Source organism: Lynx canadensis, chromosome F1, assembly GCF_007474595.2.
Source record: "Lynx canadensis isolate LIC74 chromosome F1, mLynCan4.pri.v2, whole genome shotgun sequence".
NCBI lineage: Eukaryota > Metazoa > Chordata > Mammalia > Carnivora > Felidae > Lynx > Lynx canadensis.
This window is the reverse complement of record NC_044319.2, coordinates 42,219,973-42,245,297: the sequence shown is the minus strand read 5'-3', so window position 1 is coordinate 42,245,297 and position 25,325 is coordinate 42,219,973. Positions and strand designations below refer to the sequence as shown.

The 25,325-nt window shown below is 57.9% G+C and overlaps 2 protein-coding genes across 7 annotated transcripts in view; one reads left to right on the top strand and one right to left on the bottom strand.

Moving 5' to 3' along the window:
- Positions 1 to 1,538: 1,538 nt before the first annotated feature.
- Positions 1,539 to 22,708, top strand: ETNK2 (ethanolamine kinase 2). 4 transcript variants are annotated; one of them, XR_003965888.1, is made up of 9 exons: positions 1,544 to 1,999; positions 3,682 to 3,941; positions 6,901 to 7,023; positions 11,773 to 11,915; positions 12,735 to 12,818; positions 15,409 to 15,554; positions 16,989 to 17,062; positions 18,615 to 18,792; positions 20,659 to 22,708. XR_003965888.1 is itself a non-coding variant. In XM_030302377.1 (8 exons), the coding sequence occupies exons 1-8, from the start codon at positions 1,742 to 1,744 to the stop codon at positions 18,685 to 18,687; spliced, it is 1,161 nt and encodes a 386-aa protein (XP_030158237.1). In that variant the 5' UTR covers positions 1,544 to 1,741; the 3' UTR covers positions 18,688 to 19,812. The 4 variants fall into 4 exon arrangements, 3 of the variants coding, with proteins under 3 accessions (XP_030158238.1, XP_030158239.1, XP_030158237.1); XM_030302377.1 differs by lacking the exon at positions 20,659 to 22,708 and having other exon boundaries at positions 18,615 to 19,812; XM_030302378.1 differs by lacking the exons at positions 6,901 to 7,023; positions 20,659 to 22,708 and having other exon boundaries at positions 1,539 to 1,999; positions 18,615 to 19,812.
- A 23-nt stretch (positions 22,709 to 22,731) lies between these two features.
- The window catches only part of SOX13 (SRY-box transcription factor 13), a 46,706-nt gene continuing 44,112 nt past the window's right edge, over positions 22,732 to 25,325 (bottom strand). For all 3 annotated transcript variants that reach the window (XM_030302372.1, XM_030302368.1, XM_030302370.1), the window contains exons 13-14: positions 25,098 to 25,314; positions 22,732 to 24,377 (exon numbers count right to left, since the gene is read on the bottom strand). In XM_030302372.1, coding sequence (XP_030158232.1) covers positions 24,101 to 24,377; positions 25,098 to 25,314 — 494 coding nt within the window. In that variant the 3' untranslated portion in view covers positions 22,732 to 24,100. The remainder of the gene's footprint in view (positions 24,378 to 25,097; positions 25,315 to 25,325) is intronic.

Sequence of the window (25,325 nt, the reverse complement as noted above, 5' to 3'; positions counted from 1 at the left end):
AGATGGCTCGTTGGAATGTGAAAAGTTAAGATTAGAACCCAGCCCATATAAGTCAGATTCTGGGGGCTTTCCACCTTATCTCATGCAGGTGTACTTCCACAGGTACAAAGCGGGAGACACCCTGGCAAGGGGCCACGTGCACAAGCACACAGCCCACACACCGTCCACCCCTCTCACAGACATGGGACTCAACAGGCTGAAGTCTTCTCCCACCCTTGCTCCTTGGGCTCCCAGGTTGGGGAATGAGAACATCGACCTGAGGCCATGGATGCTGTCCCTCTTCATGGCAGCTGTTCACCCCTCTTTTGACCAAAAAACGTGAAGCACTGAAGGGCCCAGCCAGGCCCCGGCAAATGTCATACCTCTAGAATTGCAACCTCTTGACCTTGTGTGGGACCCTAGGGCCCCTCCAGGGCAGATTCCCAAAGGCAGGAGCTGTCTGCAATGTCCCTGTGCAAAGCCAAGAGCATGAGCCTGTGTTCGGAATCCTGGATCTGAGCCTTGGGCCCCCCCACCCCCATTCTCTGAATTCTCTTGCCTGCCTGGCTTTATTTCCTTACTGCAAAAAGCCGGAGTCGGAGTCAGTGCCCTTTCCAACTGGACATCCTGGGGATCCATGACCTTAAAGAGGCATGCCTCCCCGTCATCTCCCCATTGTGCCTGGCCAATATGACAGCCACATATAGCTATTTACATTAAAGTTAAAATTAAGTGTCACACTAGCCATATTTCAAGTGCTGGACGGTCACATGTAGCTAGTGGCCACTGCACTGGGCGGCACGGATACAGAACGGTTCCACTGTCTGGAAGTTCGGCTGGGCAGAGCTGGATTCTGGACAGCAATAATGATAGGGGCCTTGCGGTTGAGACGTTTCTGAAGAGGCCGAAGGGACAACTTGGGGAAATGGAAAATGGCCCCCTCTCTGTAGGCACTTTCCTGGATGGGGCAAGGAGAGTTCTCCCCCCTGGGCTGAAGATGAGTGAGGTTCCCATTGGCACGCCCACCCTCCACATGCATCACCTCTCCCTCGAGTATATGCGTGGGGGGGGGGGAGGATTTGCCTGGGGGGGCTTCCTGCAGGGAAGGGCCTTTGAGATGCAGCAGGGGACTCCTTTTTCAGGGACCGCGGACAGGGACCTAGGGCACAAGTGGGCGAGTCCAAGCCGACCTCTTGGCGGCAGCCGGATCTCCATCCTCCAGGCTGGAGTAGGGGCGCAGGAAGAGGCCTTCCCAGGCCCTGCCCCAGGCTGCCCAGGGGGAGCGGCCCCCGCCGAGCCAGGAGGAAGGAGGCCGGCCACCCCGCCGGCTCAGAGGCCGGAGAGCGAGCCCCCCGGCGGCGGCGGGGCCTGGGACCCGGGTGGAGGGGAGGTGGGGCGGGGGGGGGGGGGCGAGCCAGGCCCCGCCTCCTGCGTCACGACCTCCCCGAGGGCGTCACCCCCCGCCCCGCGCCCCAGGTAGCGGCGGCCGCGGAGTCCGCGGCGGCCCGCGGGCCGGGGCGGGGGCGGGGCGGGGGGCGTTCCCGGGCCCCCGCCCCGCGCGGCCCGCCGCCCGTGATGATGTCACAATCGCGGCGGGCCCCGGCGTTCCCGGGTCGGCTTCGGGCGCAGATCCGAGCGGGCAGCGGGCTCCTGAGTCATGGACTTCCCTTGGCCCCTCCTCTACCACTCCCACCGCCGCGCCGGGCCCCCCCGCAGGGGCTAGCGCTCGCGCGGCGGCTCCGAGGGGGTGGGGCTGCTGGGAATGGCTGTGCCCCCTTCGGCTCCTCTGCCGTGCTCGCCCTTTTACCTGAGGCGGCAGGCGCCGTGCCCGCAGTGCTCATGGGGCATGGAGGAGAAGGCGGCGGCCGGCGCGGGCTGCCGGGAGCCGCCGGGCGCCCCGAGGGCCGCCGCCGTCCCTTGCTTCGGCATATCCGTGGACCAGGACGACATCCTCCCGGGCGCCCTGCGCCTCATCCAGGAGCTGCGGCCACATTGGAAGCCCGAGCAAGTTCGGACTAAGGTAGCCGAGCGGGCGCGGGGCCGGGCTGGGGCCCTGTCGGGGATGCGTGGACGTCTGTCCGTGCATCCTTCCGGGTGGCGCTTCCAGGGGCGCGCGGCTGCTGCGCAGGGCAGGGTTGCAATGGTGGTCCGGGCATGTATTTTGCTCCGTCTGTTCTGGTCCCTAAGCAGAGCCAGGCTCCCACCTCCCTCGGTCCCCACGCACACACCCCCCCCCACCCCTCCTCCCGGGGCTCGCGGGCTGCCGGAGGTCCACCTGCCCACCGTCAGCGTGCTGCGCGCGAGGGCCCCACCCCCTGTCGCCGCGCGCGGGTGCCCCTCGCTGCCCAGAGGAGCGCGCGCGGCCGGCACTGAAACCTGAGGAGGCAGGAACTTTTAAGGGACACCCCCCCCACATCCCCCCACACCCCCACCCCACACAAACACACATCCCTGCCCCTTCTCCACCCGGCGGTGGGAGCAAAGTCTCCAGGTTCTGAGCGGTTCCTGCCGGTCCCTGGAGCCACCGTGCAGAATCCGGCTAGCCCGGAGCCCCCAGCGCCCCAGGCTCCGGCTCAGCACCCCCACACAGGGCGCCTCCCCACCCCCAGCTGGGCACATTCTCAGGGACACAGATGTGGGCAGAGCCTCCCACTGAGGAGCCTCAGGCAGACTCCCCGGCTGATCTGCATCCTCTGAAGAGTCTTCACCTGCCCACCCTCCCTCAGGCCCTCTGGGAGCCGCCTGTGGAGGGAGGAAGGCGTCCTGAGCTGGGCACCTGCAGCCAGTGCTGGAGGGGCAGGTCTTCCGGATGGGGAAAGGCCAGGATCCCAGACCAGCTGCAGAGGCTGACACCTCCTGGGGGAAGGGATGGGTGGGTAGCATTTTCAAAATAAAAGGCCCACTTGGGTTGTAAGACCCACAAGCCACCAGGTACGTCCCAGGTGAATTCCAGCACAGATTGAACAGGCTACCAGCCAGTCCCTCTTCTCCCTGCGCCTCACTTTCCCCACCTAGAATTGGTTCACGTGTCCTCTAAAGCCCCATAAATTCCATGGTTCATTCCTTCTTGTCACCCTACCCCGAGAGTCTGTTCTCCCCAGCCCACGGCCTACCGTCTCTCCTGGTTTGGAGCTCAGAGGCCCCAAGGAGCTCTGACCACCAAAGCCCTGGGGTGGGTGTGGGTGCCAACTTCAGTACCTCCCGTGCCTCCGCTGCTGGATGGGGTGAGAGCAGCAGACAGCCCTCCGCCCGGGAGAGAGGCAGCCGGGTCGGAATGTACTCATCCCGGGCAGCTCCCGACCCTCCCTGGCCACATTCTGGTCCACAGAGGTTTCTTTCAGGGATGGGGGAGTAAATAGGGGGAGGGGGCTTCTACCCACCAAGGAGTGTGGGAGTTCCTCCACTGCCAAATCCCATCCACTAGAGGCAGACCCAGGAGAAGTGAGGCGGCCTGGGTTTTGTTTTTTGGTTTTGTGCTCGAACTCCTAAGTGTACCCCAAGCACCGAGGACAGAGTAAAGCATCAGGAACAGAAGGAACAATGCTGAGCTCTTGCTTAAGTGAGAGGGCTGAAGGATGGGGGCTTCTGTGCAGCTGTGCTCGGCATTCACATCATTCAAATGAGCACCTGGGCTGGGGAGCCTTGGGGCAAGCGCAGAGACCCTGCCCCATGCACCCTTGCGCTCCCCTCTCCCCCTGCTAGCGCTTCACCGATGGCATCACCAACAAGCTGGTGGCCTGCTACGTGGAGGAGGACATGGGGGACTGTGTGCTGGTCCGGGTGTACGGGGAGCGGACGGAGCTGCTGGTGGACCGGGAGAATGAGGTCAGGAACTTCCAGCTGCTGCGAGCACATGGCTGCGCCCCCAAGCTCTACTGCACCTTCCAGAACGGGCTGTGCTACGAGTACATGCGGGGCATGGCCCTGGGGCCCGAGCACATCCGGGAGCCTCGGCTCTTCAGGTGAGAAGGTTGCCCCCCGGGTACCCTTCATTTCTACTATTCCTCGCGCCTTGGGCTTTGAAATCCTTGGCCAGCTTCCTTGGTGTGGAGGGGAGTCCGCGATTGAGTCATAAGGTCTGTGAACTTCCTGAAACTGCAAAATGTGTGCGCGTTTTTGTGCATTGCTCTGCAGAGAGGGGCGGTAGCTTTGCATGGATTTTCGCGGGTGACTGCTTCTTGGGGGCGGCAAGTGAGAATTCGGTGAACCTGGGACCAAAGGACCTGGTTCCCTAAGCGCAGCAGGGCTCTGCTTCCTGACCTCATGCCTCAGCTCTCTGCCCACCCCATGTCTGACCTGGAAACATCTTGGAGCCTTGGAAATGAAATCTGAGCCAAATCCCCAGAGCGCCCAGGGTTTCCTGCCCCTCCCCTCCTGCCAGGGGCTCAGGCATGCTAGGAGAATGGGCCGTATCCAGGGTGAGCCTGGTTTAGCAGCCCAGAGAGACACCATCCCTCCCCTAGTCTGAGCTTCTACCGGGTTCCCTGACAGAGCGGGAACGCAGGTTTGGGAAGCTGCCGAGGTTTCCTTACAGAGGCTCACAAGAACCCTTGACCCCCTGGGAGCCTCTCCCATTAAATGCCTGGATGTGTAGGACCCAGGAAATGGACTTAACCTTCAAGGCCCGTGGATGCCTCTGTAGGGTCTGGAAGGGGAGAGAACCAAGGAGGAGCCCATAGTGCCTTTTCTCTCCTCTAACCATTCTGGGCAGGGATGTGAGGCAGTATCCACTTTCCTCCCCCCTGTGCCACACCCGCGTGCAGAGTGCTCAGACTACGGCAAGGTCCCAGGCAGGGTGAGGTTGACTCCTGATACTGGGGACAGCAGCACATCACAGAGGTCTGCCTGGGATCTCTGAGATTAGTCCCGTCCCACCCAAAGGGAAGGAGCCTTCCAAATACCAAGGGGGAAACAATAAAAACCCACCTAGGGACTAGACCAAGAAGTTTCTGTGCTTCCTCACCTGTTACCCAGTTAACCCCAAGTAAGCGCACCTGGCCCTATTTGTGGAGAACCCCCTGGCAGGCCCTCAAGGGACTTAGAAGGGACTCTGAGATGCCTTCCCCTCCAGTGCTCACTGCCTCTGGGGCTGGTCAGGCCCTGGGATCTTTACATCCCGGTGTATGTTTTATCTATATGTGTACGTGTCTGTCTGTAGGTAGGGGGACATACAGACCTGCACAGTGGTCTCAGGCTCCGGCTGAGCACCCAGCCTGAAGATAGGAGGTCAGAGCAGGGTGAGGGCCTGGGGAATCCTGGCCTGGCTTCTCCCACCCTATCCTCCCAGCTCTCCTTCAGTCTTGTGTCCTCACCAGATCACTCCCAGTCTCGGGCCACCTCTGTGAATCTGGTGCCGTGACTCATTCTCTCGTGGAGACAAAGATCACTGTAAGGAAGATTGAAAATGGATTTAGGTTCGGTAACAATCTTACATTTGGGAGAGAGCCAGAAATTGGGATAGGTGCAGGAGGTAGGCTCTTCCTTGATGATTTTCCAATCTTTCTAGAGTGAAGGTGGGTATCTGAGGAAGAGGCAAAGAGGGAAAGGCCTTTGGGAGCCACTTCCCCATGTTCTCCTGAACCCCCACCTCCTAACCTCTGCCTGCTGGGGCTTTGCAGCATAAAAATGCTGAGTGTTGAGGTTACTCTCATTGCTTCTCCAGACAACAGCCCTATTGATATTCAAGGAAAGGCTCTGTTCAGGCTCTAGTCGGAATCTTCCTTTGGGAAGGGAAGGCTAGGGTCTCAGGTCTGTTTCCCTGCCTTGCCTAAACCCTGGCCGGCTCCCTCCTGCCCCAGGGCCTCTAGCCTCTGAAAGCACAGCCTTCATCTCTCACCCACCCGGTGGCTGCCACGCCCCCTGCCCCCTCCACCCTTTAGGAGGTGGGAGCCTTGGGGGCTTCCGGAGGAGCCCCTAGACTGCCCTGTTATCCTGTTGGGTGATGGCCTGCCCCTTCCCAGGACCTGGCAAGGGGAGGGGTGTCCCTGGAATAGCTCAGTAACAAGGTTTCAAACAGCCAATGCCTTTGTTGTCTTTCCCAGTGATTATTATTCGAGCAACAGGCAGAGGCGAAGGAAGCTTGAATGTTGGAGGCTTGGCAGCCGGGTGGGGGGTGGGGCTCCAGAAGGGAGAGCTGGCAGAGGACTGGGGGAGCCCAGCTGGGATGCAGGGCCTCAGACGCTGGGGTCCTTATCAAGGCCCTCCCTCTCTGACCGGTCAGTCTTCCATCCACCCCCACCCTCTCCCAGCAGCCTTCCCCACCGCCCCCTCCTTCTTTCCCGGGACCTTGGATAATGTCCACAGGAGAACTTGAAAATAGAACGCTGGTTTGTTTTGCGTCCTTGGCACCCGGCCGCCAGCATCAACTCCCCGCCGCAGAGGAAGGGGCTGCCCTGGGCCGGCCTCCACCCCTCCCCACCTTGGCCAGGCTGATAAGAGGCAGCCATTTCTTCCCTGCCTGGCATCACCACCCCCGGATCCCTCGGTGCCCTGCATTCACCTCCCCCCACCCAGGGCATGGATCAGAGTCCAAGGAGGGAGGAGGGCCGCTCCCCCCATCCCCAGGTGACCCCTCTGTCCCCAGGGGTTGCTGTGGGTACGTGACCCTGGGTGGGGGTGGACAGGGTCATTGACCTGTGGCCAACGGCCCACTGTTTTGCCTTCCCGCTCCCTGAGGCAGCCCCAGCTCTGGTTCTGGAAAGGGTGCTGCCGGGCCAAAGGCCTTATCTCCTTTTCATGCCTTCTGCCCAGACTTGCCTTCTGCGGGAGCAAAAGCCCCTAAAGGATCTGTGATAGTTCCATACTCGGCCCTCTGGCTAGCCCCACCACGGACCCTGGAGGCCCCCTTTCTGGTCAGGAGGGGCTGAGCTGGGATGGGCTTGCCCCATGCTGATACTGTACCCCTCCTGTTTTCTGCTGCAGGCTAATCGCCTTAGAAATGGCAAAGATTCACACCATCCACGCCAACGGCAGCCTGCCCAAGCCCACCCTCTGGCACAAGATGCACAATTATTTCACCCTCGTGAAGAACGAGATCAACCCCAGGTACAAAGAGCTGGGAGGGTTCGAGGCTGCTTCTGTCTCTGCCGCCTTAATGCAATCCCGCCTCCGTTCTTTAGGCTCCATCTGACCCCCACCAGGAGGTTGAGGGGCTTCAGTCCTGACTGCTCTGTCTCCAAGCAGAGCTGAGCCGACTGACCGGATCTCAGGAACTCAGATCCCCAGTTTTACACCTAAGTGTTCATTTCTCCTTGAGTCTTTGGGTTGCGGTAGAGACCGGGGTTAGGGACTGTCTTCCCCTTTACTTAAAAGGAAACTGAGGCTCAGAGCTTTACCCAGTGTCAGGCTCGTCCCAGGCAGGGTTCTGTTTCCCAGCCCAGGGCCCTTTCTACCTAAGCAGACTCCTGAGCAACCAGTAGGGAGAACCCAGCCTCTGAGAACGGGGTGAGGCTGAGTTCATGATCAGTCAGAAGAACTCAGCTCATCAGTTGACAAGCCCTTGGGACATCAAGACTCCTGCTACTTGCCTGGATGTCTCTTGTCCCCATGTGCCTCTGGGGACCCTGCTTCCCACCTTATTCAAACTGACAGCTTGTAGTGTCCTCCCTGCTCTTTCCAAGGAAGGGGTGCTCCACTCATCCCCAACATTGCCTTTCCCCAGCTAAGACAGGGTTCCCAGACAGCAAGGGAGGCTCTCTGGCCAGCAACTTGGGAGTCCTTTTAGCCTCCAGGTACCTGGCTCCCCAACATACCCTCGAGTGCTGGAGTAGGCATGGGGAGTTGGAGAGAAGAGTGTCCCCCCTGCCCCCTCCAGGAAAAGGCAGTAGTGAGTCTCTGATCCCTCCATGTTCCCTGCTGGGTTGAACATCACCCTTGTTCCAGAGGTTCATGGGAGTAGGGTACAGAAGAGGTTTGGGGGGAAGGTATCTCCTTCCCTCCTCTAAGATGACAGGACAATAATTAACCCGATCCCAATCATGTGTCACACACACACACACACACACACACACACGCACGATTTTATCTGGATCCTCCCATTTAATGATTATCAAGCACTGCTTTAGGACTATTTGTTCAGGATGGCCCACGTTCAGACCTTCTATGCCAAATGTTATCTCTGGGACAAGAGTCGCCTACCCCCTCAGGACTGAAACAGCACATGGAGAGCAGGATCCTGGGGTGTCTAAGTCAACAGGACCCTCTGATCACGTAACCCACCACTTTCATCTGACAGATGGAAAAACTGAGGTCTGGAGAAGGGGATGGGGCTTGTCCAAGGTCAGTGGCAGCTCAGGGGCTAGAGTCCAGGTTGGGTGCTCGGGCATGACCCTTGCCACCTCAGCTTCCTTTGACTGTACTGTCACCGTGTAACCTTCAGGGGTGACCTTGTTGGGAGCAGGGTGGTCCCTGGAGAAGAACTGACCAACTACCTTTGCTCTTGTCGTACCTTTGACCTCGGGCAAATCAAGTTGTTTAACTTCTCAGAGCCTCTTTTGGGGACGGTGCCTGCCCTAAACTGCCTGACCTATCCCACACGGGTAGTACTGAGCAGTGACCTGGACAAGACAGAGCTCTTGAGCTCCAGTCACAGGGTAATAACCCAGGTTTAGTCCTGCATTTCCCAAACGTTGACGGGGATTTTAAAACAACGAAAACCATGGCTGTGACATTGGCCCTGCCCTCAAGGAGCTTAGGAACCTCAGGAAGGAGCAAGGGTACATAGGACCTGCCTGTGCATAGCTACCAAAGAAGGCCGGGTGTATAATGCGTGCGGGGGTGGGAGAACCGGGGCAAGTTTTCTCGGCAGAGGTAGCGGGCAGAGCTGGGAAGGGAGGCCACTCGGGCTGGAGGAGATGGAGAAATATGCTTGGCTCATGGGTGACGAGTGGCTGAGGGTGGTTGGAGCAGGCCTTCCGGAGGGATCGGGAAGGGCTACGGGAGGTGGGGCTGCAGAGGTGGGTTGGAGCTAGTCTGGAAGGGCCCTTCCATGCCAGGTTCAGGAGCCAGGATTTCATTTAGCAGCGGGAAGTCATTGAGCCAGGGACCACGACTGTGGTTTAGGAAGAAAGCCCTCCTACGTTGTAAAGGACAGCATCAGGTGGGATTTGGGGAAGCAGGGATAGGGACTTGAGGGGGGCGGCCAGCTCGGGGAGTGTTGAAACTGAATGGGCAAGATCTGGAACTAGGGCTCCCCACGTTTGAGCATAGCATTCCCCTGGGTGCTTGCTAAACGCAGGTTCCCGGCCCTGGCTGACCTTGGTGATTGACTGGGAGGTCTTGCGTTAGACCCTAGAATTCTGCCTTTGCCAGGTTCCTCGGGTGATTCTGGGGGGGGGGGGGGATCAAGGAACCACATTTTTAGGAACATTGCCCTGGGGCAGCTTCATGGGGGGGAGGGGGGGATGGAAATGGGGGGTGAGTCAGAGACTTGGAATAGATTTGATAGCCTTGGTATTTGGTTGGGCATAGAGGTGTCTGGGGTGGCTGGGACAATGGGGGTGGCAATCATTGCTTTGGGGGCATCAGGAGGAGATTTGGATGGGCTGAGTGCTATCAGGGCAAAGGTGATGGGCCAGGAAGCTCCAGCATATAGCCTACTGTGGGTACGTTTTCCCCCCCCGGATCCTGAAAGCTGAGGACACTTGGCAGGGAGCAGTTTTTTCATCAGGAGGAACCCCCAGGCTTCCCTGGGGGCCCTGCAGCCCCTGCGTCCCCCTCCTGCTGCCTCTAGGGGACAGTCTGCCTGAGGTGTGATGGTTTCTGTGATGCACTGGTCGTTACTGTTCTGCCAACCACACAGCCTTGAAAGAGTCTAGTGGTGTCCGGGCTGAAGGTAGCAAAGCTGGGGGAGTTTCAAGTTCTCAGGGGAGGGAAGCGGGGTGGCCAAGGGAGGCTGCCCAGGGAGATAGGAGGCCTGGATTGTTCCCACAGTAACCATCTGCGTGGCCTTGGGGTGGGTAAGGTGGGGGTCAGGCAGAGGTCAGAGCCTGGGCAGCAGGTATCTTAGATGTCAGAGATGTTTTTCAGGCTGAGACCTGGCCAACCAAAGAAAGCCTCCTAATTCTTATCTTTAGATGGTCTTGGACCAAGGGAAAAAAATCTTAAAAGGTATCTCCTTAAGGAGAGCCAAGATTGAAACGCATCTTATGCAGACCAGTCAACACAGATAAACTCCAGTGAGGATAAAGGAAGGCCTCCCCCAGATCACCCCCCATTAACAGATTCTCCTGGCCTTTGCCGGGCCTTTGCAGAGCCTCTGACAGGGGCACCGAGGCCCTCACGGTTTGGAGGTTCGACTTGACTTTGGATCCATGGATAGGCTGGGGGTTGCCTTTCTTAGGTGAGGAGGAAGAGGGTTCAGCTGTGCAAGAGACTTCTGGAAGCTGGAGAGCCTCTGTCTTTCCATGAGCCTCAGTTTCCCCATAGAGTTGGCCTAGAGGCCTAAGATCCTCTTTAGTTTTGACCTTCTTGAAGCCTGCCATTTGTCCTTCTCCATGGGGACAGGGGGATGCCTGCTAAACGCTCTTTGCCATGTTTCAGCCTCTGGACCGGGTGAGGGAGTGACGGGGCCTCCTTTGGGGGGAGGATCAGGAGGACGTATCCCATTCTCCTCCTCCTGCACATACTCTGGCCGCTCTGGATAAGAAAGCAAACAGGAGATACATGGAGATAGAACAGGAGATAAAACCCCAGCCTCCTCTCTTCCACCCACTGGTGGTTCTGGGGTTTCAAGGGCTGTGCTAACTATTTGGTTTTTCAGTGTGCACAGACCTGTGTGCTTCCTGGGGACCAAAGTTCAGAGCATCCCAGCACGGTGCGCCCTCACCAGTGAGGGCATGGCCTCTGTTACCAGCCCTGATCGACCCATTCGTTCACTTCTCCACGCGTGTTTCCTTCCGCAGTGGTGCGTCATGTGCTGCGGGTCGGGGCAGGGCACAGAGGAGGGGTGACCTCCATCATCTCTGTTCCCGCCCTCAAGTTGCCCACGAATGCACAGTCTGGCCTGGGTCGAGGAAGCACACGCTCATACTTCCAGGCGGAAGGGACGAGTCGCTGGGGAGCTACAGAGCGAGTGCTGGGTTGAAAGGCCCTAATGTTCCCTTGGTCTTATAGGAGTGAGCCCAAGACGCAGTTCGTTTGCTTTCTTAAGTGGGCCTGAGTGGTCTCTCTCTGAGCTGAGTAGCTAGGCTTTATGAGCTCTCTGGTCCTTTCCCCCTGTGACACCAGCCGCTGGAGAGGGAGGGGGACATACCAGGGCATACCTCTGCCGCCTCGAATGCCAGTGGGCCAGCCTCTCCACAGGGCCCTGTGACGCCTCCACAGACCGTCTAGTTTTAGGGAGCTACACCTTCCTCTAGGAATCTTCTAGCACGCTAAGACAGGCCTGTTTGCAGCTCTCCCCTCTGCCCTTGTTGTCTTGGTCTGGAATCATTGAATGCGGACGCTCATTCTCCCCTCCTGTCCTCTCTCTCTGCCTCCTTCCTTACCTTCCTATCCCTTCCACAAAGTAGCAGGGATGCCGTGGGCTCAGGCACTTCTATGCTTTGCGAAATGTTCTTATGCCCATGTTTTAATAAGCTTCTTAGGGTAACTACAGGAAGTCAGGAGATCAGGAAGCCCTAGTGCCATTTTACAGATGACAAAAGTGAGGGTCTGAAGGGTGAGCCATTTGTCCAGGGCCCCTCTGCGGTAAATGGTAGTGATAAGGCCAGAGCTCAGGGCTCTTGAGGCCAAGTACCTACCTGTCTCCTATCAGCCCTCCCCTCACCGGCCACCTTTCTTACCACTGCCCAGCCTTTCTGCAGATGTCCCCAAGGTGGAGGTGTTGGAACGGGAGCTGGCCTGGCTGAAGGAGCACCTGTCCCAGTTGGATTCCCCTGTGGTGTTTTGTCACAATGACCTGCTCTGCAAGAACATCATCTATGACAGCACCAAAGGTACAGTTCTCTGGGTCTGTTTGGACAGTAGCAGGGCTCAGGCTGATCGATCAGCCGCCTTCGGGGTTCTGTTCCTCAGACTGGCACTTGGACAAGCAAAAAGAGACCTTCTAGTTTAGATCTCAAGGTGATCTAAGAAAAGGGGGCGCCTGGATGGCTCTGTTGGTTAAGCATCTGACTTCGGCTCAGGTCATTGTCTTGTGGTTCGTGGGTTTGAGCCCCGCATCGGGCTCTCTGCTGTTAGCGAAGAGCCCACTTGGGATCCTCTGTCCCCGCCTCTCTCTGCCCCTCCCCCACTCATGCTCTTTCTCCCTCAAAAATAAATATTTAAAAAAAAAGGAAAACAAATTTCCCCTTAGAAACCTCTGCCAAAAAAGAACTCAAAATCCTGGTTTGCAGAGGTCCTCAGTGTTAGGACACCTGAGCTATTCCTTCTGACCACATTTTGGGGTTCCAAGGACCTCTTGGATGGCCCAAACCTTCATGGAGCCAGAACTTTCCTGTGTTCCTAATGAGAGCTCCACCCCTAGGAAGTACTTACCTTTATTTCTGGCCCTTAGCCATGCTGAGGACAGATGCCTTTAGATGAGCAGAGCGTGAGGGTCCCCCTGTGTGAGAGGGACAGCCAGAGGTAGGGGGAGGGCAGATGGACAAAGAAACAGCTTAGAAGATTACCGCCGAGGAGGGTGTGTTAGGCCGGGTTGCTGCAGAGGCCAGTGAGAGTCAGTGGGTGCATTCCAGAGGCCCGTGGAAACGTGCCCTGGCCCTGTTTCCCTGTCTCCTGGGACCAACTTTTATCGCCTCTCTTCTACCTTGTAGGCCATGTACGGTTCATTGACTATGAATACGCCGGCTACAACTACCAAGCTTTTGACATTGGCAACCATTTCAATGAGTTTGCAGGTAAGAAGGGTATTAATTACCATTTGGTCTTTGTCCAAGTTGCCTTCCTTATGAAGGAAGGCCAGGTCCAGGTTGAGCATGAGAGGGGGGGTTGTGTACTTGCTGGGTGGAGGCTTAACAGCCCCTGTCCTCCCAAATCTCACAACTCGTCTGGGGGAGGCACAGCCTGCCTGGAGGGAGCTCCGGATCTCATGGTGGGGGCCGGACCCACATACACAGAGCAGACCCCTGCCAGCCCATATGGCAGTTTGGTACAAATCAGGAAAATGTGCCCTCTGTGGGATCCCTGAGGATACTCGGCTTGGCGTGTGAGTTAGAAAAAAACCCTGGGGCACGTTGCTGGCTCAGTCAGTGGAGCGCGTGGCTCTGGATTTCGGGGTTGTGAGTTTGAGCCCCACATCGGGTGTAGAGGATTACTTAAAAAAAATTTTTTTTAATCTTAAAAAAACCCACAAAAACAACTCCTTCCTCTGGGCAGACACAGCCCATGCCAGCTGGGCCAGCACAGGACAACCATAGTCTCTGCTTGCCTCCCTGCCCAAGCTTCCTGTTGCACAATTGTGAATAAGGATCCTGCTTGTGGATAAGGAGCAGAATGAGCTAGTGGCCTGATGAGAATAATCTAGGTGGAACTAGTTAAAAGTATACACTCTGCCACTTGACTGTCCAAGTTCAAATCCTAGCTTTGTTGCTTGCCCGCTGTGTGGTCCTTGGGCAGGTTACTTACCTTCTCTGTGCCTCTGTAAGGTGGAGCTATTATTAGTGCCTGCTTCGTAGCATCAGTGTGAGATACACACACGAGAGTAGCACATGCTAAGCATCATATTGGCATCGGCTGCTGATGTCAGGCAGGGAGGCCTTCTGGCGGCGAAGGGAGACCGGCGCAGGAATGGAGGACGGGGGCGGGGGGTGTTTCGTAGGGGTGGCCGATTGTTCAGTAAAGGCACAGTGTGTACAATCGCATCATTTGTGTAAAGGGAGCGGGGTAGGTTTTGCCAGCTTGAGGGCTTAATTGTTAAACCGTTTGGGGCTAAAGAGGCAACTCGTGGATGGAGCTTGGGCCCTGGGGCTGGAGGGACATCACCAGGCTGACAGTGTGGGATGCATGGTGTGCTCAGCCCCTGTGGCTTAGGACAGGTGAGGCACACCCAGGCCAGCTGTAAAGCTGCCACCTGGCCCAGCCTCAGCCACTCCCGGGCCCAATCCTGGCCAACCGTGTCCCTTCCATAACCTCAGGTGACCAGGTCTGTCAAGCTCTGATTGCACCTGAGGCTGTGACTCCCTGGGGTGGCCACCAGCTGCATCTGGAAACCCAAGGGACCAGGGGGCCTCAGCTGGGCAGAGCAGCTACGCTGTGGGGTGTGGCACAGAGCAGAGGCTGGCACCGGCAGGGCCCTGGGCCTGTGAGTGTTCGGCTGCCAGACCCACTGGCCTTTCCAGAAGGGCGATCTCTTAAGCATTTTAAGCCCTCCTCACCCACCACACAGAGCAAAGTCCAGCTGGAATTTCTCCAAAGGGCCAGATTGCATCCTGCTCCCAAGTTGAGAATGAAGGAGGCAGATCCTAGCATGGGGGAAGGAGGAGGGCAGGGAAGGAGACTGGGAGCCAGGCGGGGAGCTCCTGGGCTCTTGGGAGCAGGGAGACCCAGTACTGAAAGTAGGAGAGAAGAGTTGCAACCCTGAATTCACCTCTAACTGGCTCTGTGACCGGCGCAGGTTTCTTCTCTCTGGGCCTTAGTTTCTACAACCGTGCAAGGAGCTTCTTTTCCAGCCATACTCTTGGGGCCCCAGAGACTGTGTTTCTTCAGGAATAGGAGAGAAGCTTGGGAAAGACAAGAAGGAAAGGAGAGGGAGGAAGAGACCATGGGGAAGGCGGCCGGGTCCTGGTCCTGTCTTAAACGAACCGCCGCTTTCTGTCCCAGCTCTGAAGCCAAGGCCTCTGCCACCGTGCCCAGGACATGGCTGGTGCAGATCGGGCTGGCAGCTTGAGGACTCAAGGAAGGGCAGGACCGGAAGGAATCGAAGCCATCTGGTTCCAAGTCTGGGTGCATTTCCGAATCCTCTGGAGAATTGGGGGGGGGGGGGGGGGGCGGGGGTAGAGATGCCTGGGAATCTGTTTCTACCAAGCTCTCTAGGTGATGTTTTTAGGTGGCCAGCTCAGCACTGGTGTAGGAAGCAGCGTCTGAGACGCCCAAAAGGAAGGGGCCTAGGCCAGTGGGAGGGGAGGTCTCGTGCAAGGTTAGTTAGCAACAGACCGAAGATGAGGATGCAGACGCGGTGCTGTGACCGAGCACCTCCTGTGGGCCCTAGTTCTGTAAAGGGCACCGGGTACAGTGATGCTGTCTTGGGTGGGGGTGGGGATGGGGGGGGGTTCCCCGGCCCACCCAAGACGGTGTCTCTGTGCTTTCCTTCAGCCCACGGAAAGCTGCACCCATTAGCCAAGTTCGGTGGTCGAGAGGCTGTCTTCCTGGGCACAGCCCCTCGGGGGCAAAGCACACGGAGGTGCTGAGGGGAGCAGGGAACATCTGAGCTGGAGGACCCCCCAGGTGGGCCCATCCCCCAGCAACCGCCTGCGGCCCCTTCCCCATCAGGTGTGAATGAGGTCGATTACTGCCGGTACCCTGGGCGGGACACCCAGCTGCAGTGGCTGAGCTACTACCTACAGGCTCAAAAGGGGATGGCCGTGACCCCCAGGGAGGTGGAGAGGCTCTATGTGCAAGTCAACAAGTTTGCCCTGGTGAGTGCCTGAGCCCGGAAGAGGGCAGGGGAGGGAGGGGCCCACCCGCGGTTCCCACCCTGTCACAGCCTGTGGCAGAGGAAGCAGAGCCTGGGGTTAGGTGTGAGGTCCTGGGGCCCCAGCATATGATCCCGCACCCCACCTAGACGCCCTCTTGGGCATCCCCATCTTACCGAGATGCCCTGTCCCCTGCTTTCCCCTACCCCATCAGGTCTTTCTCCTCTTCCTAAGGAAAGACTTCCAAGAAAGATCCCAGCTTCCTATTTCAGCAGTTCTCTCTTTTGGAGAAGTAGTTCTCTCTAGCCTTTCATGCTGCAGTTAAATGCTTGTGTTTTTTTTTTTTTTTTTCTTTGCCTTTGGAGAAGATAAGGAATGTCAGTTCTAATCCTCCTTGTTCACTACCTCTGCTGACTCAGAACTCTGTGTAAGCCTCTCCCGTGAGGCTCTTCCTGCTCACACGGTACTGAGCTGATGTTGAGTGGCATTTATCCAGGGTACCAGGTCCTCGTGGCGTGTGTCCAGGGGATTGCCAGCTAGGCTTAGTAATGCCAGCCATTGCATAAGCAAGAAGACAAGCCCACTGCTCCGGGTTTCCTAATACCTCAGTGGAGCTTAAGTAGAATCTTACCTGTCATTTTGGATTGCCTCCTGTTTCCCTCGTTGGCACAAAACATTCTCCATCAGGTTCTTCCTCTGAACTCTTCCACTTATGCCTTTCTCTTGCTACCATTTTTTAGTAATCATTTGTACTTGTTAATTGGTCTGTACCCATGGAAGGTCCTGCAAAGCGGAGGGAGGGGCTATATAGCCAACCCCAGAGGACATGGGGTGGGGGTAGGGGGCCCTGGCCTGGGATAGTAATGTCACTGCTGTGGCCTGGCCCCGAGGGTGCTTCTGGCCCTGAGGAGAGCAGTTGAATGCTTAGTCAAAGCCCAGACACAGGACTTCTTGCTCACACATCACTCCTTTTCCAACCCAACCCACCTCCTGACAGAAGAGGGAAAGGGGTGAAGGACAGTTAAGGGGGTCTTTCCTGATGATCACGGGACTGGGCCTGTGATCTGGTGCAGGGGTTCATTTCATCCTGGATACCTTGGCCTTGAAGACCCCAGGAGACTCCCCCGGGCAGGGGAGAAGCCAGGGATGGCGTCATCCAGGCTGGGGGACAAGCGAGGGCCCTGGAAGCACCACCCTGCCGACCCCTTCCTGGGGCAGTAGAATCGACTCCACCTTTTTCCCAAGGGTGCGAAGCCCCCAAATGCTGTCCAGTGACCTGACCTCCAAGATTTTCCCCTGACCTGTGCTGGGGAGACCCCATCGTGTCTCCGCCAGCAGCCTACTTCCGTGTCTTCCAGAGTGACTTTCCTCTAGCTGCGTGGGGTCCGTTACAGCAGTGGGTGATTGCCCTGCTGACTGACTCTGGTCTGTTTCCAGGCATCTCACTTCTTCTGGGCACTCTGGGCCCTCATCCAGAACCAGTTCTCCACCATCGACTTTGATTTCCTCAGGTGAGTGTAGGGGCCAAGTTGGGGCGGCAGAGAGTGGGGGGAAAGGAAAAGCTTGAGCCGAGGGCGTGGGGGCAGAGAACAGGCCAGAGAGAGCATCCAAAGTCCCGTCCTCTGGTCTGCTAACTTGCTCCCATTCCAGCCAGCCCGTAGCCGGTGAGGTCACCACGGTGAGGTCACACGTGAGCCGAGAGTACCACTCTGAAAGTGGAAGTTCTCGAACCCTCCCCTCGTGCCTGGTGGGAGACTGCTTTTCCTACTACATCCTACGACCTCTTCTACTGCCCCTGCTCTCCTGCCAGCGCTCGTAGCCACGGGGCCTGGTGCTGAATGGAACTGTCCGTTCCGTAACGGAGGGGACAGAGTTCCAGAGAGTGGAGGTGGCTCAGTGAGGTCACTCAGGGTTTAGCGCTTACTGTGTGGGCTGTCGGACCTCCTTCCGTGATGTATTAGGGTCTGTACTGAAACCATACTTGGATCTTGACCGCTGGCTCCACCGTGTAAGGTAACAGATGTCCCCAAGGACCGGGAGTCCTTTTTGTCCTCCATTCTGGGCCAGTCTTCTTGCCCTTTCCTCCCCCCCACCTGGCTTCACAGTGTTCACAACAATTAGAGAAATGCAAAGCACAGCCACCGTGAGCTGTCACCTCACGCCCGTCAGGACAGCTGCTATCAAACAGAAAACCAGTGTTGGTGAGAACGCAGAAAATTGGAACCCTTGGGCCCTTCTGGGGGGAACTGCAGCTGCTGGAGAAAACCATGCTGTGCTTCCTTAAAACGTTAAAAATAGAGTTCCTGTGCAATCCAGCGTTCTCACCGCTGGGTACGTGGCCAGAATGGAAAGCAGGGTGTCAAAGAGATACCTGCACGCCCATGTTGATAGCATTATTCACAATAGCCAGGAGGCAGCCGTGGATGGCTGAGTAGATAAACAAAATGTGGTATGCACCGACGATGGAATATTGCTCAGCCTTTTAAAGACAGGAAATCATGTCACGTGCTACAACGTATGACCTTAGTACCATGTCCTCAAAGGGAAACAAGCCAGTCCCCAAAAGATCGATACCGTAGGATTCCACTTTCATGAAATAACTAAATTAGTTAATAATAAATTAGGGGTGCTCAGTCACTAGAGCCTGTGACTCTTGATCTCAGCGTTGTGTGTTCGAGCCCCACCTGTGCGGCGGAGTTTGCTTGAAATTTAAAAAAGAAACAGAGTGGAGGGGTGGTTGCCAGGGGCTGGGAGGAGGGGGATATGGGAAGTTGCTGCTTCATGGGTACAGCGTTTCAGTTTTGCAAAACGAGAAAGTCCCAGAGATCTGTTGCATAACAATATAAATGTACTTAACACTGCTGAACTCTTAAAAAAAAAAAAATTGGGGAAGAGCGGCTCTAGTCTGATCTAAGAAGAAAAATAAAATAGTTGAAGTAAAAAAAACCAAAACATCCGTCTGCCCTGGGGTTGAGCTGGTGAGACTTCCTTGTGGTGTGAGCGCCCCCAGTGGGGCCCAGTGGCTTTTCTTCTCACTCCAGGCTCCCTCTGGTCTCCTGGCAGGTACGCAGTGATCCGATTCCACCAGTACTTCAAGGTGAAGCCCCAGGTGTCAGCCTTGGAGATGCCAAAGTGACCAGCTTCCCCATCTCTCCCCTACCCATGCCTGGCAGGACCTGTGCTCCAGGGTTCACTTCTGCTCTGGGGTCCGCGCCCTCGGACAAGGTGGGAGAGGGGACAGGTGGGTGTCCAGGGCGAAGGCTCCGCCCCTGCCCCCAGTGGAAGCTGCTGGAGACCACATTCTTTTGTTGGGAGGGGCTGAGACGCCCCGGCTCTGGGGGGGTCCCCTTCACCTTGCCAGATTGGGGGGTGGTGGGGTGGGGGGATTGGGGAAGTGCCTGTAGTCGGCGGGGGGCCTGGACCACAACCACCCCTTGGGAAGCCCAGTATTCACGGCCTCGGGCCATGCTAGAATCTGGGCTGCCTTAGATGTGTCTTTGACCTTCCTGGCTTAGGGGAAAGGGGAAGGTGGGAGGGCTCCTTTCTACCTCCAGTGCCCTGAGCCTCCAGCCCATCTCCCCCTGCATGCCCCACGTGGGAGGTGCTGAACCCAAACCAGCATCATGCCATCTCTGACAGATGGATGTACATAGCTTGGGGGGATGGTCTAGAACTGGGTTTGACGGCTCCCCCCCCAAGCCGCCTCATCTGAGATCCCTCCCTTTCTCCAAGCCAGATCCAGTCAAACAGCCCCTTCCCAGACCTCAGCCCCAGGACCCGTGCTCCCCTCCCTCACCCTTTTTGCTCCGTTGCTTGTGTTCGGTCCCTCTGCCACCCACCAGGAGGGAAGGCAAGGGAGGGGTGATGTCCTGGGGCTCCACAGCCCGGCTTTGCTTCGTGTTTGGCCCCAGGGGGTGTAGCAACGGGTGGGGTGGCCAACAGCAGCCAGCAGACTCCTGCCTTGTGCCCTCCAGGCCCTCATTTCCAAGATTTGTCTACCTTCTGTCCTAAAGCTGACCCAAGGTCTTCCCACTAGGAAATTAGTGGGCGCTAAGGGGCAGGGGCCGGGGGACCTCCAGGGCTCGCCCGGGCACACGAGGGCCTGGGTCGGAGGGGTCGTGAAGGTGCTGAGCTCATGGCCCCAGCTTCTCAACGGCCGCCACCTCCTCTCTGCCCTCACGGCCTCCTGGCTCTGGCCCAAAAAGTGACTCATTTGTAAATTCTCATGGTTTTCTGCATTAAAATGGCCATTTCTGGACCACTCTGGTGTCTGAGTGCCTATGGTGAGGATCTGGTGTATCGGGTATGACTAGTTCTCCCGCAGTGGGGGTCGGGGGGTGCTGCAACCTGCTTCTTCATGGTCTTTCCACCCCGGTCTCCGTGCGCCTGGCTCACCGAGGCCTGGCCTGCTGGTTTCCCTGCTCTTCTGCCTTTGACCGTCTGGCTAGAAGTTGACCCCAGGAGGGTGCCGCTACCAGGGAGCTAGGCTGTGGCTTCCTGGCAGGGGGTGGAGCAGTGAGACCCTGAAGGGGGAGCACTCGAGACTCCCTCCCGGGCCACCGCTGGCTCCTAGCTGTTGAGGGGGAAGGGTGCTGTCCTGCTGGCTAGCCCGCAAGGATGATTTCTGGACCCGAGGTGTCGCTTTCTCACAAGGCCGGAGGGGCGGGAGAGAAGCTCCGAGGTGAGCGGGGCTGCCCCCTCTGAGCAGCCCAGGTTGCTATGGCTGCACTCCTTCCGCGGCCCCCCAGAAGGTACCCAGTGCCCTTAAGAGTGGCAACAGCAGTGGCTGCCTGCCAGGTAGACTCTGGCTGTTTGGCTTTTGCCGACAAAAGTACCGGATGCCATGGCAACCGCTGGAGCGGAGCTGGCCCCAGCAGCTGGGGCCTTCAAGGTCACGGTGATCCAGTAGGGCCGGGCCCCCAGGCACAGCCGTCCCAAGCCCAGGAAGGGTAGTCACGGAGGACGCGGGGAAGGATGTGCCCCGGCCTGGGGACCGTGCCAGGGCTGGGCAGGTAGGGCCCCTGAGGGGTACCGCGGGGTCAGGTGCTCATGCATGGGGCCTTCTCGTGAACTAAATGGCAGTGCCCACCCTCCTTGTTCCTCTCAGAGCCACCTCTGGAGCTGAGGGCAGAAATAACCACTGTGAAGGCAGCTTCGTTCCCAGCCTCCTGGGGCCTTGATGTCACAGCGTTGGAGACGGTTTGCAGTGGTGAGCAGGAGCTGGCTGGGACAGGGCCCCCCGGGTACCATCCTGTGCCCCTACAGCCCTGGCCACCAGCTGCACCAAAGGACTTAAGCTGGCAGGTACCATCTCACTGCCTTGGAGAAAACATCCTCATTGCTCCAGTTCTCCAGGGGAGTGGGCAGGTGGGAGCTCAGGACACCCCTCCCCCTCAAAGCCTGGAGTCCTGTCCTTTCACTGCCACCCCGGACTAACCAGCACCCCTGCCCCCTGGTTCCAAGGGCCAGGCTGTGGCAACGCCGGGGGGAGGGCAGGGCTCCACTCCCTCAGACCTTCCTTAGGGTCTAGCAGGAGCTCGGACCCTCGGCCTTTGTAGGAGACAGAGCAGAGGCTCACGCCCCAGCCTCCCTGGTCCTGACCAGCATCTTCTATTCCCGGCCTCCCTGACCCTGTGGTGCCTCTCGGGGAGACAGGGCTCCAACCAGAGGTCTTCGTGGAGGGCTCTGTCCATCCTAAGAGGATGTGGGGCATGTGAATCCAGCAGCTGGAAGGAGGGCAGGATAAGGGATCCTATAGTAGGAGGACAGTATTGGCCTCAGTCTCCCCTAAGGCCACAGAGGACTTGGGAAGAGGGAAGGGAGACGAACTCAGGACTGGCAGGCAGGGTGTGAGGGGGAGCCAGGCTGGGAGTGTCCTGACGGACTGCCCTGATTTGGTTAGGAACACAGTATGTGGGGTGGTGTGGACCGGAGGGTGGGAGGCCAGGACAGAGGAAGTTAAGATGATGAGCAATTCTCCCCCCTGACCGCTAGAGGGCAGGCGCCACAGTCAGCCACGCTCCTCTTCCGGAGGACCATCTGTGTCTTTCCCTGGGTGGCCAGCGAGGCTGGAGAGGACAGGGGGTTGTGAGGACAAGGAGAGGAGACCCAAAGCTCCGGGAAGGTAGGCTGGGAAAAACCAGCAAAGGCCAGTAGGCAGGACCCTCCCTAGATCAAAAGGCCAGGACTTCATTCCTTGACGGAATCAACCACATCTAACTTCTACCACCTCCCTGGTTGTGAACACACAACCTCTCTTAATCCAACCCAAATCTAACTTCCATTGGAATTGCCCTTCAGCTTTGCTGCTCCATTCCACCTTAAGGGGATTAATTTTTGACCCTATCAATCATTATCAATATGCACTTTGAAAGTTGGTTATCAGCCCTTTGAAGTCCAATGGACTGTCCTCTCAGATACATGTTTGAAATCCTCCTTCAAAACCTGAGGTCGCAGAGCCCTGAAGCACATCACTAGCTCCCTTGCTTCATTAATCAGTATCCTGGGGGCCTCCTACATGGGAGAAGGCTCATGTGGATGGCCCGAGCCCAGGATGAGGGCCCACGGCTTTCATGAGATTTTCAAAGGGCTCCTTCTCCACAAGGGGACAAGAATTATGGGTAAAGCTTAGCCTCGGTGTTTTCAGATGAGCATGATGAAGCCCAGAAGGGACACTGGACCCTCTGCCAAGGCCACGTGGCTACTTCTAGAGAGAACCCAAGTTTCCCTGACTCCCTACAGTGCTCTCGCTACTGCCTTTTTTAGGATCTGGGTGGGCAATCTGCGGAGGGTCTGGCTTACCTCCTTGAGGCAGGGGCAGTGTCTTCGCAGTGCAGGCTCTGTGGGTGGTGGCAGTCACTCCAGAAGCTTGGTCTGGTCTTCCCTGGCCTCCCAGGTCCCAGGCCCGAAGCTCCCCAGTGTCGCCACAAGGGGGCAGTGGTGGCTGGGCTGGCGGCACATGTAGAAATTCTGGACCTGGGCCAGCCTCCCTCCCTCCCCCGCACAAGGGCCAGATTCTGAAATGGTCTGTCTTTATTATGCCAACAGAAAACAAAAAAATCCCCCAAGTGTAAACAGGAGAAATGTGCTGGTTAAGTTACTCATCATTATCTTATTAACAAAATAAAGCACTATCTATGTTTACAGTCATAAAAAAAGAGACAGCCTGGAGAGAAGTTGGGCTGGAGGGAAGGGGGGGGGGGCAGGGAGAAGATGGGGGGCAGGCCCAGAATCCACATCTGCCCCTGTGGGATTTGGGGTTCCCTTCCCACCCTGATCCCAAGGGCTGTTCTGGATCTTTGGAGTCAGGTGCCAGCGGGATGTGATTTTCTTAGGGAAATGACCTGTCCCAAGTGAGCAGGAGGAGCTGAGGCGAGGTCCCCAGTGTTAGTAGGGGAGAGGAGAAGGCTGGTGGAGAGGCAGTCTTCCCCTCGCTGACCCCTTCCAAGGAGGAGGAGCCCCCCTCCCACTCCCTACTCACCAGCTGCCACGGGGGGGAGCCCTACTCTCCATCAATCCTCCTGTCCCCAACTCCTGGCACTCAGGTTGGGACCAGGGACTGGGGCACCAAGACAGAGGCCCTTGAAGGCTGAACCCATTCCCACATTGCTCGGAGCTAAAAATGGCTCTGTGGGAACCAACCCTAGGGCAGAGTCGGGGAGGGAGTGAAGGGACGGTCAGGAGAGGTCAGGGCGGCTGGTGGGCCCAGGGGCTGACCAGCGATGTCAAAAGGGGCAGAGGCCGAGGCCAGGAAAGGGACAGAGACAGAAGAACAGCCCTGCAGAGAAACAAGGACAGGAACACAAGGACACACAGAACCTGAGACACCCAGACTGACAAAGAGGTAGCAATTTGGGGACAATGAAGCACAGGAAGAGGCCCCCAGAGAAGCAAGAGGTGGCATCGAGAGAGATACCCACAGGAACTCAGCAACGGTGCCTGGCACACAGCAGGCACTCAATAAATACCTTGTGCAATGAATGAGCGGATGGAAATACACACACGAGCATGTGCACACACCTACATATACACACGCACACACACTTCCAGCAGCCAGAGGCACAACAGGCTGGGCAGGAGATATAAAGACAGCGAGGGACAGCCAGACCTTTCTGCACAAAGTGATCCTATGATAGAGGAGCGATCTGGTGGCGAGGGGGGGTGGGGCGCGTGAGGAGGGGCGTGGGAGGGAGGGGGTTGGTCCTACAGGGGCTGGTCCAGCCAGGACAAGAATGGAAACCAAGCGCGTGGCCCCAGGGGGACAGGTCTGGAGCTGCCATAGCCCTGGGGTGATAGACCTGCAGGAAGGGAGGGTCACACAGTGTCCGCTGGCCACGAGCCCCAAGGGCCACGGCGCTCGGCCCATCGCCACTCTACAGGTCCTGCCCACCTCGGCCAGCAGCTCCTCGGGTGCGGCCACAGGGGAGGTGGTGGGGCATCTCCCCTCAGGAGGCTATCTACACGTGCACAGCTGTGCCCGTCTCCCGGGCATGTCCAAGTACCAACGTAGTCCAGGCCGGCTGGCTGTGCCCATCGGCTTGGGGCCGGGATCAGTCTGTAAGCACCACCAGCTCCCCGTCGCTCTTCTCCTCGCCCTCCGAGTCCTCGTCCTCGCTGTACCGGTACATCTCGCCGTCAGCCACCGAGTGCCTGTCTTCCGCGGCCTCACCCTCCTCCCTGAGGCTGCAAGTGTTGACGATGACAGGCATGTTGGGGTCCAGGCTCCGGGGCACATAGTGCTCCACCAGGGGTTGAGCCAGGGGCACGCCTGCCACCCGAGGGTACAGGACATCGGAGGAGCTCATCTGCAGCTGGCCGGCCTGGGGGCTGCGGGGGCAGAGAAGCAGCACGCGGGCAGATGGACCCCCACTTTGCACCCCCGATCCAGCTCCCCTCCAGCCTGCTTCAGGGCATGCCCTCCCCCCCCCCAAGACCCTTACGGCTCTGAGACACGCACACAGCCACCTGGCTTGCTTGCTGACGGCCAAGTTCATTGTCCGCAACAGCGGACACATGCTTACACATGCAGGCCCAGGAACCTGAGCGTGTTCAACAGCTATTCCTGGAGGTTCCTGTGTGAATCCAGTTTTCGGAGGTTCTATATTTCAATGCCCTGGGGCGGGGGCGGGGGCGGGGGCGGGGGCAGGGGCGGGGGGAGGAGCCCCGTTTAAAAGAATCCATGCAGGTGCTTGCTTTTGTCAAGTCGGGAATCCTCTGTATAATAAGCACCTTCATTCTTAGTATCCTTGAGGTTTTTTTTTATTGAGTTTGTGATTCACAGGTACGCTTCTCCAGGTACACGTGGCCAGTCTCCCACAGTCAGTTACAATCCTATACCCTGAGCCACCGGGCCACCCCTGCGGCCACACACGCAGGCCCAGGCAGACACAGATAACGCCCACACACATCGATGCTCCAAGCCGACAGACAGCACCGCTGGAGTCACACTCAAAGGCATGCACGCCACACGCTAGTGGCCACTCACAAGAGCAGCAGGGGCACGGGCACACGCACAGGGGGTCAGCCGCCTACGGAGGGCCTACTCACGGGGTCACGTAGCTCTGGCGGGCGTCCTGGCGCCGGGTCCTCATCAGGGCTTTGTATTCGCCCACCCGCAGCCGCTTGCCCTCCACGATGCAGGTGCGCTTGGGCCGAGGCTTGTACTTATAGTCCGGGTACTTTTCCAGGTGCTGCCGGCTCAGCCTCGCCTGCTCCTCGTAATAGGGCTGCTTCTCCTGGTTGCTCATGGACTTCCAGCGGGAGCCTGGCCCGGCC